This window comes from Echiichthys vipera (genome assembly GCF_963691815.1).
Source record: "Echiichthys vipera genome assembly, chromosome: 21".
NCBI classification, from domain to species: Eukaryota; Metazoa; Chordata; class Actinopteri; order Perciformes; family Trachinidae; genus Echiichthys; species Echiichthys vipera.
Genome location: NC_139846.1, coordinates 20,616,141 through 20,627,259, shown reverse-complemented (window position 1 = coordinate 20,627,259; position 11,119 = coordinate 20,616,141). Strand labels below are relative to the sequence as shown.

Sequence of the window (11,119 nt, the reverse complement as noted above, 5' to 3'; positions counted from 1 at the left end):
CTCAGCAGTCATTCTCTGGCTGCAATGATGGTCCAGAGCCACAGCGAGTACAAATGACGACGATCCGGGGCGGCCTGAAGAGACAGGCGCTAAAATGTAGCGTTTCGAGGATGGATACAGGGATATTCAGACAGACAGCGTGTAAACATGTTCTAGTAGAAACCCAAAATACAAGAATGAGCCTGAAATTCAGCATAACATGGGACCTTTAAACCCCTGAGGAAAGCTGGCGTATTCTCTCATCCAATGCAATGCAGTTGCAGTACCAGCAGGCTGCACTACAGCACCATGCCTGAACCAATGTAATTATACAAATTCTACATCCTTAAGTGTCCAGCATCATCAGTGATAGTCTGGTGCATCATTGTGTACATAGGCCCACTGTCTTGCATGTCATGGAAAACATCTCAAAAGGATTAGGCTATTCTTGAGGGCCTCACTTTGTTTATGTTAACCTCCGCTAATCTCCCTTAATCCAGCAAAGATACTTAACCAGGTCACTCTCTCACAGGCAAAGCAAACCCCTCATGGATTTGTCCATCATGATTCAAGATCAAATAATTAACTGACCCTCACAAATATGAGTGAGAAAGAAATGACAGATGGCAGTGTGTGGGTCCATAACATGTCCCAGGAATATAACGCTCCCTCACCTGTTAAAGCTAGTCTACTCCACATTATTTTTTATTATATTATTGTATCCCCATGATTCATAATCGTCAATGTATTAAAAAGTTGTAACCACCCTTTTGAGCGCTGTAGGCTTTTAAGATGTGTTTACATGCTGCCGGAAATATGGACATTTAGATTTGATTTACATGCGACCCCTCCCCCGTGATTTGAAGAGAAGCAGCTCTAATACAGACTTACTAATAGTCTGTATTAGAGTTACTAATATAAAAAAGAACAATACGTTTTTCTGTGAAATAGTTAAACACGCATATGACACACAATAGCAGAAATAGGCCTAACTCAGAAGTTGAGGTTAGTTACCTATTTTAATTTTATTATTATTGTTGTTTTTTGTTTGTTTGGGCCTCCGCAGGTTTAAAACAACGCAAGCATAGGTCTACACGGAATGCATTTAAAAGTGCGAAGACACTTCTGAACCTTAATTTACGGAAAACCGACTTTACAAGGGGGCACCTGAAAGCCTCACGGCAGCGGATGTAGCAGCAGCAGCAGTCATCACATCGGCAACCATGTAGCGCTGAGAGCAAACATATCCTCCCCGACGAGCTAAAGGAGCATGTCCTCATATCCATTCATGTCGCCATTAAGTTATATTATATCAAAATGTGTTTGTGGATAAAAGCGGATAAAAGTCTCTGACGGAAACTGCAAGGCCAGGGAGTCGAGAGTGAAACCGAAGCCTTTTGCACAGAGGCACTATCTGCCTCCGCCTGGACGTTTGGAAAGGGACGTCGGGCTACTCTTCACATTTACTACCCTACCTTGGCGTTTTATCAGCCTTTAAAATGACTGCTCTTGCCCGGCTAAGCGTACAGTAGAGTAGGGGTAAGGGCGTGTAACGGACACCGGGGTTTGCAGTTTGCACCAGGTCCTGGCAATCCGCGTTACCGCCCCGTTTTTTCTCCTCTCTTGTAACGCTAACCAGGAGAAGAAGAAGAAGGCTGAAGATACAGTTTTTGGGGGGTTTGGACCATAACCAAAAAAAAAGCTGCTCACAACATGGGGAATACAACCTCCTGCTGCGTGTCCTCCAGCCCAAAACACCGGAGGAACAACCACTCCCGGCTCGAGCCCTACCGACCGGAGCCTGAGCTGAGCCGGGAGGACACGGGCTGCAACCTCCAGCACATCAGCGACAGGGAGAATCTAGACGGTAAGATGCAGTTTACCCCCTGTTCACTGACGAATCTGCACAATATTTATTATTTATTATATATTATAATAGTAGACTGAAAAAAACAACATGCATCTATTATTACCAGGCTACTATTATTATTAGCCGGTTATTGTTGTTGATATTGTTGTGAAATATTTGTTTTTGCTCTGTAAATACCCATTTAAGATGTAGGCTGTAGTATTAACAGATAATGAGAGCTTGCAACATCTTAGGCTTATAACTATAATCCCACTGGATGCCTTTTTACTGGACCTCCAGCATGTTGGATATCAGACATATGGTGGTTCCAAAACCGGTATGCAAGAGTACCATGGTACTTTTGTTAGGCAATTAGTAGATCTATACCTATTAGTTTAACTACTACTATTATCTTCCACTCATATTTTATACGCTTACTTAAAACTGGTGTTACCTGGTTATTTGGTGGTACGAGCCCCGACCCAGAGCTTGCATCAACCCTATGTATCTGTGTGTGAGATTGGAGCAGTGTGTTGAAGGGCGAGTGTGTATTTGTGTTCCAGTGGGAGGTGAGGGGATCATGATGGACAGTGTTTATGGCGGGGTGTCCGATCACATCCCAAATGGAAGCTGAATAGGAAATGACACGGCCACACATTTCAGTGCTCATTCACACCGGCCCGGTCACACTCTACTGTACATTTTAGATCTTATGTCCGCAGGGCCCATCCTGGAGTCGTAGGGGTTTCCCCGGCAACATGAGGAATAGTTTAGGGAAACTGATTTTGGCTTGACATACACAAAGTTGTTTTTGGAGTCAAACTATGCTTAGTACTGTTATTGACCCAAACAAACCTATACATTTCTAGTAGAACACAATTCTGAGATGGTTTTCATGCAGCACAAATTTATGTCTGAGGTTAATTGATGACTCTACAAAAATTGCCCGTAGGTGTGAATGGTTGTCTGTCTCTGTTCGTCTCTATATGTGCCCTGTGATAGACTGGCGTCCTGTCCAGGGTGGACCCAGCCTCACGCCCGATGTCAGTTGGGATCGGCTCCAGCCCCCCCGCGACCCTGACCCCGGGATAAACGGTTGAAGATGAATGAATGAATGAATGAATGAATGAATGAGGTCTGATTGTGTATCACTGACACGCACAAAAACAGGTCAAAATGCTTCTTGGCATTATGGATATCTCAGTGTATCTGGCATGGCAGGCTTCTTCCCATAGATGTATTGCTCAGTCTAAATTATGTGCTGTAAAAAAGACAAGTCAACCTCACTGTCACCTCACTCACAGAGCGCCTTTTTTAACGACCTGCCCGCGGAGATAAGGCTCGCTGAATCCGTATCCTTTTTTAAATCACTTCTTAAAACTCATTTTTACAGACTTGCCTTTCTGTGATGTCGTCTTTTTATCCTTTTATCGCATTGTTCTTCTTTTGTGCAAGCACCGTAAATTGATTAACTAACAAGCTAATAATCATTTCCTTTGTCCTCTGTACACTTTTATACAATGATGTGTAATTTATGGTTATGTTCTACCTCATTGGATTTAACTATTATTATTATTATTTGTTTGTATTATATTTGTGTGTGTATTTAGATTTCTGCCATGTCAAAGCACTTTTACTGCTGTTTTTAAAGGTGCTATACAAATGAAGTAATTATTATTATTATTATTAGTAGTAGTATTATTATTATCACTACTCCTTGCTGTGAGTGTTGGGCTCCTTTGAGTAAGTAATCACGGAAACTGATGGAGCATGCATGGAATCGATCCAACGTGATATGATCAGTATATGTTTCTAAGCCATATACCGATAGTTATAGCATGTTTTTAGACTCAGCAGCAGATAAACTGATGTTTTACACCATCCGTCCTTTGCTGCTTTCGTCAATGAAAGTGTCTATTGTACATTTTTTGACATATTTTCTATCACAAAGCCATAAAACAGCAGCGGAACTGTGTTACAGCAATATTTACTTCATTGGATGATACTTCACAATCTCATCCTTGCACGTTATGTTGATTTTTTACTTATTTTCTTAATAAAGAGAGAAACTTAGATTCATTTGCATCTTTCCATGAAAGAAGCAGCAGTTGTGCTCTTAGCTTGTTCAGGTGAGCCCAGGCACCCTACAAAGGAAGCTCAAGTTAGGTTGTTTGTATCTGCAACCTCATTCTTTCAACCAAATCCAACCTGGAACATAATTATGACCCCTTTCATAAAGTGGGTGAAATACTTCAGGTTTTGGTTGATTTGCTCTAATTATTTCTCAATTAATTGTTTGGTCTTTAAAATGTCAGAAAATTATGACAAGTTGGAAGTTCCCAGAGTCCAAAGTGACAACTTCAGACGTCTTGTGTTGTCCAACACCCAAAGATATTCAGTTTACTATTATATAAAACAGAGAAAACCGTAAATCCTTGCATTTGAGAAACTGAAACCAGCGCGTTAAACGTAGATGCTTTAAAAAAAGACTAAAACAATCGATCGTTTATAAGAGTAGCTGCATACATTTCCTATGGATTGCCTAATCGATTAATAAATCAATTGCTGCAGCTCCAGTCTGACTTCACTTTGGGCTTTGGGAACGTGTGGTTGATGCTTCTTTGACATTTCATAGACCCAATTATTAATCAATAAAATAAAGTGAATGAATGAATTCAATTCAATTTTATTTATAGTGCCAAATCATAACAAAAGTTATCTCAGGACACTTTACAGAGTAGGTAAAGACCACACTCTATGACTTATTTATGATAAACATAGACCCAACAATTCCCCCGTAGAGTACAGTGGCAACGAAAACCTTCCCTATTAAAAATCAGTGATGAATGAAAATGAGTGTTAAATGCAACCCTAGATAAGTTAGAAACTCCTTATGGCCGGGGTGAAGCAGGCCTCATGTGACATTGCCTCTGTTGTCTTTTAAAAAGTCACTGGACACGAGGTTGAAACGACCAACAAATCCAAACACAGCGCTTGGATTCGTGCCTCTTTGAACGGGAAAGTGGAAGGAAGGGGAGAGCGAGAAGTGGTTTCAAGCTGGTTTTTAGTGTTTGTCCTGTCTAAACTGTTTACACAAGACTTTAGGTAATGACCCTTTGACCGTGTCACTGGACCTCTAATGGCATTCCACATCCAGCAGAGTCCTGTACTTATCCTGCGGTGGGACACTGCTTGATTCAAGCTAATGAACACACAGGAAAGTCACCTTAACTGTAGGTCATGCCCAAGCCTGGCTTTAAATAAAGAGCTGGTATAATCTTGAGGACGTTATCAACAGTAAATGTGGAAATATGCAAGGAGACCATGTGATGTAGGTAGATTTGATATCTTTCCTCTGAAAGAGTGAGAAAACAGTCTCTGAAGTGTTTCTCTTGCTTGATCACGAAGAATCTATGTGTGTGTGTCTGTCCTTTGCATATCTCCAGAACCGTTTATCCAATATACCTCACATTTGGGGGGTAGTGTTGTTGCTTTGCATTGTGGCCTGTGACCTTTAAACGATAAGAACAGTATTTTTTTATTTCCTGGATTCTGTGGGTCCAGATAAATCTATCCCTTTAAGTCATGCCTATTTTTGTCATGATCAATTTTCCGCCATTTTGAGTATTTTTTTTACTTCACCTTTTTTTACTCCTACTACAATTTTTGATCATCTCATCTCTGGATGAAGCTGGAAAGGATTATTGCTGTTCCATACAGTTTTGCTAAAGCCGGCCCTCAAAGTTTGCTCAAATGATGCTTATACCTTCCTAACGATTTGTGCTATTGCAACCACATTTGGCAGACGTGTGTAGATATGATGTCTGGGTGGTCATGCCAAATTTGATGCCATTTGGCCAATAGATGGCCATGCAACATCTTACTCAAAAGGAAGAGTTCTCTATCTGTGTATGTGTGCACATAACTATCTCAAGACACCTTCATCCAATTGTCTTCACAGTTGGCATATATATAGCTGAGGACCCAAGGGAGTGCAGTGCTGAATGTGAATTTGATCTGAAGAGCGTTTTATTCGAGGACGATACAAGCAGTACGTCTGTGGAGCTAAGCAATTGGCTCGCTACGAGCTGCTATGCATTCAGAATAGGCATGCCCACTGACAGTGCTGCAAGCAGCAACACTAGGAGCCAAGCAATCGACCCGTTACGAACAGGCACAACCTCCAGACAGGCACTGCACTAGTCTCTAATAAGAGTGGGCAGTTAGTTGGTAATCATTGTTATATTTGATTTAGTTGTGCCTGAACCAACAGTATGATTTTGTTTACACATAGTGCCGTGTGCGTGTATGCGTGCGTGCGTGCGTGCGTGCGTGTGTGTGTGTGTGTGTGAGAGACCCAGGCTGCGTTGAGCATGTGATTACAAAAAAAATATCAGCCATGAGAACTGCTGACAGTGATGACGACACACACTTGTGTGTGCACAAACAAAACGCACACAGCGCTCATTGACCAGCTTCCTCATAAGTATGAGAGGGTTTTTCAGGTGGCCCCTTTCACAGTTACGCAGCGTAATCTGATTTGCCTGAGAAATTGCTCGCTCTCTGTAATGACCCTGTGTGTTCTCGTTGTTGCTTATACACAAGTCAGAGATAAAGAGGCTGGAAATTCATGCATCACCTGACAGCTTATTTATCCCTATGTCTATTTGTGTCCAGTCTGTCATGGTATATAGCTTCTACTTCATGCACATATATCTGCTTCTAAGGAAATAGATGCTGTAATTTGGCAATATCATGGCACAGGTCTCACAGGGTCAAGCCCATCACTTGTCTTTGACTGTGATTAAGACATTTTTCCACCCATATACAGACCCCAAGGGTGGTTCAGTTTTATGGTTGCTGCATGAAGGTTAGGTAATTGATTCCCCAAGGGGAGGAAATCACTTGTGAAATAACCCGGCTCCCCGGCTAGTGTAGTTGAGCCGGTGGCTCGTGTGTTCACCAGGCAGATGCCAAAGTCAAATGCTCTTTGCTTAAAGTCTAAATGCATTTAATATGAAAAATGCATAGCCTATATAAAGATGTGTTTTCTAAAATCTATAAATGGCTTTTTGGAAATTGGGCGTTGTCAGCTGACAGCAATAGAGGCTTTATAAGCATGACTTCACACAGCATGAAATATTTATCTGAACCTTTTTTTAAACTATAAAACTGTTGCTATAGTGAGGGGGATTGTAAAGTATTGTAATGTAAATAGAAAGACATGGGAATAGTATTTTGTTCCTCATCATTCCTCAAGTTTGATCTAATTTGTTTTGATTATATTATTGATTATTTAGCTTTTTTTTACTGTTTTGAAATTAGTTTTTCAGTTGAATTATATTTAATGTTCAAGAACACATTCTTTAAAAAGTTCAGTAAATGCACAATGATAACAAAGTCAATGAGTAATCATGTTTAATATCCGTGATGTCAATATTGATCATTATAATTGTGATTATCCATAATCAAGCAGCCTTTCATGAAAGTGTATCAGTAAGAACCATTTTCTTAGCTCCTTTTGAGGAAACCAATAACGGAAAATCCAATATAAGGTGTGGCTAAAATTATAATAAATAATTATTATATTATTTCAGTGTGTAGAAGAGGAAGCTTTCCCCTGGAAAAAAGAGAATCAGAGAGGAATATAGAGGACAGGATGATCAGAGATTAAGATTAAAGATTGTCTATGTAGTGCATGTTCTTCAACATAACTGGGTTCACCGTCATTGCAGCGCTGACAAGAGCGAGGAACATTCTTTGCCATTTCCAGACCCTCCTAAACAAACAGCGGAGCTATTTTGAGCCAAATTTGAACAGAGAACATTGCGATGCCGTGTCGCTGAACAGCAGCTCTAAGTAAAGGTAATCTAAAGCCACTTCTAAAGTCTCGGATATAAGAGAGAAAGGAAAGCGAGATGGAAGATGAAACAGATGAATCTCTCACCCTGTTTGGGTTTTTACTTAACATAGACATCTGTAAATGAGCGGTGGCTCCAGGCGAATCATTCGTCTCTGTCTCATCAGTGTTAAAGTTAGTTATTTCTGGAGCGTGCGCACACACACACACACACACACACACACACACACACACACACACACACACACACACACACACACACACACACACACACACACACACACACACACACACACACACACCCATATTGATGAGTCTTGCTTGCAGGCTAATTGAAATCTGGACATGGATTATTCATGCCTGATTCATGTTGATGAGCCTGGGGAGTCTCCTATCTATGAATTCCAGACGAGTTGACCTAGATGTACGGCGTATGATACAATTTTTGTTTTAATGTTCCTGAGGTGAAAAATACAAATTTTTCTCTCTATGTTTTCTCTGTCCCATCCAAAGATACTCAAAATTGTTACAAAATTTTAAAACCGCTTGACCAAATCAATGATAAATAGATCAATCGTGTAAAGAAATAATGGACGAACAAATGGGTTCTTGACAATCTCTTTCTCTGTGGAGTATAGACTAATTCCTTCCATTTTAAGTGTGTTGGCTCTTTTTCTTGTTTATTTACCAGGCTTCAACAGCAACACAAGATAATGATTATTTTCTTTATTGAATTTCAATTCAATTCAATTTTATTTATAGTGCCAAATCATAACAAAAGTTATCTCAGGACACTTTACAAACTAGGTAAAGACCACACTCTATGATAAACACAGACCCAACAAATCCCCCGTAGAGTACGGTGGCAATGAAACCTTCCCTATAACAGACAGCAACGTCAGACAGACCCAGCTCTGTGGATGACGGACATCTGTCTGCACCGGTTGGGATTTGCGAATAAACTATGAATGTGAATTATTGATAAATCTGTTTACTACTTTCTCAGTTTAACTGACTAGGTTGAATGGTTTTAGGGTGAAGTAACAAGACAATGCAATGGGTCGAGTGTTGACATCTTGCTGAGCCACGCAAGATGTTGTGTTATTTTGTATTCGGTACTGTCTTTAAACTGACAAGACAGCCACAGCGTCTAAAACAGGAGAGAAACTGGAAGAATGATCTTGTCTGCCAACCTTCAATACTAAACGTTGTATCTGCATTAAATAGCAAGTAGCAGAGGTGAGTGGTGAATGGTTGTGAGATTCTGACTCATATATGCTTCAGCAACTCACTCATAACAATTCATCTAATTGACATGACTATCACTTTTATTTATTTTTTATACGAAAGCCAGCAATCAATCCAATCTAAAGGAATAATACATCTTTTCACAGGAAATGGTTTCCATTTCAAAAACAAATTAAGGGATCCGCAGAGTGTTAATGCAAACGCAATTGCCTGTGACAATCTCATTCCGGTGTCTTGTTTGGCTCGACTCGGCCTACGTGTGGGAAGATGGATCTACTGCCCGCAAATTACCTGTTGGCGCGTCCACTCAAAGGGCTGCTGTCTCCCGAGAAATTCCCATTGTAATGGTATTCTGCCTGTTCTGATAAAAGGAAGGGAGACGGCCACGCGATCACTGATCAGAAGGGAACACTTTAAAATAAGAGAAAGTGTCTGTGGCAGAAATTAGCATTTCCAATGGTATTGAGATGTCACATGATAACGTCACATCTATCTTATTCACTATCTGTGGTGTGGAATTCTGTGAGATCCTTAGGTTTTAGGTCAGGAGCACACATAGAGGGGTTAAAGGGGGGTTGGTACTTTGGAGTTATTTCACACAGTTCATTTAAATTTGCAGATCAATGCTGTCATTGTGTAAAAACCTTGATATTGCATTGTTTTTAACACTGAACTCACTCAGGTTTGCATTACGCTTATACTAGCAATAGGAAAATGAAATTCAACTCTTTGCAAGATTTCACAAATGGCATCTTTCTTTTCCTTAAATTCATAAAACATTGATATTAGGACTGGGAAATCTGATGATATATATCATCAAAATGATATGAAATGGTCTATCATATATCTTTCAATATCGTTTTTAAGACAATGTTGAAAAACCAGCAGCTGAACTGTACTACGGCACCATCATTTGTAAGACATTTTGCATTCTGATCCGTGCATGCTCTGTTTATTTGCACAGTAAAACGTGCTATATGGTGATATTGTTATGGAGATATGGACTGGTATAGATATAGTATATGCGGTTTGCAATGTGGTTCAGTTGCAATGGTGAATAAATGAAGCCTTGTGGAGGTAAAAAAGTCCTTCTTAGCTAATAGAAATGAACAAACATGGCCAAGACAAATGCTGGTTGTGGAATGTCAACATTTATGGGGGCTTATGGGCAGACCTGTTAAAGTTGTTGAGGTCCAGCCATGTTCACACAGAGCTGTTAATAGGTGTGTTTGAAGGCAACTCTGGTGCTCCACTGAGACCAAAGGGAGCTTGGTAAAAGGGTTTCCCCTCATGTCTGCTCTGGATATTTTAGTTTTTCCTCTGATAGCCACAGCAAGTTGATACTGCTTGAGGGATAGGTAGAAACAAACCCTATGATCCATGCAGTACAATTCCTCTTTTGTTTGTTTTGGTTTTGTCTTGTCAAAGTGTTAAGCCTGGGTTTTGCAAGACAGCTAGCATGGGAATACCAATAGCTTTTGTAATCCAAGCCTTCTCCTCCATCATTTGGAGTGTGATCCCCAAATCCAACTTGTCAAGAGTGTGTTCCTCTTGTATGCTGGAGGAATAGAAATCTGTGAATGCCCATGGTTGAGTGCAAGTAGATTCCCATCAGTATTCTTGATAGTATAATCAGAAATAAGCTTGCATAATACAATCTGTGTTTGCTCGCCGGAGTGGTGCTTTCAACTACATGGACACTTGGGAACTTGATGGCAATTAGATGAGGTGTTTTGGAAGCTCAAGAGATCATTTGGGCACAGCTGTCAGCAGGCTATTTGCAATTCCTGGCAAATGTGTGCTGCAGATGGGAAGGACTGCTTGTCTAGCTTTAAGCAGAGAGAACAGAGACAATCACATTCTACAGACACATCGTGTTTACAGATTTAGTCTTTGTGACCATGTATGACCTCAGTGAGCTCTGCACAATAGGATTTTAAGTAGAGATTTACAGGTATTACGTCACACTCCATGCTGTCCAAGTGAAAGAGACAGAGGGCTCTTCCACCCGGAACAATGCGGTGCACAGCGCAGCGCAAATGTGATTGCTAGTTTGCAAATTTAATTGCAAATTTACTTGTGCCCATCTTTGCACCCATGGGTGTGTTGGTCTTAAAATGAGTGTGATCAGCCACATTGTTGGCGCACTGCTATCTTGAGGCAGGAGAAAGAAATTGCGCCAT

At 40.6% G+C, this 11,119-nt stretch overlaps 1 protein-coding gene across 1 annotated transcript in view; it reads left to right on the top strand.

Moving 5' to 3' along the window:
* The first annotated feature begins 1,311 nt into the window (after positions 1-1,311).
* LOC310963112 (cyclin-Y) overlaps positions 1,312-11,119 on the top strand; it is a 35,309-nt gene continuing 25,501 nt past the window's right edge. The window contains exon 1 of the mRNA XM_083935786.1: positions 1,312-1,846. Coding sequence (XP_083791912.1) covers positions 1,693-1,846 — 154 coding nt within the window. The 5' untranslated portion in view covers positions 1,312-1,692. The remainder of the gene's footprint in view (positions 1,847-11,119) is intronic.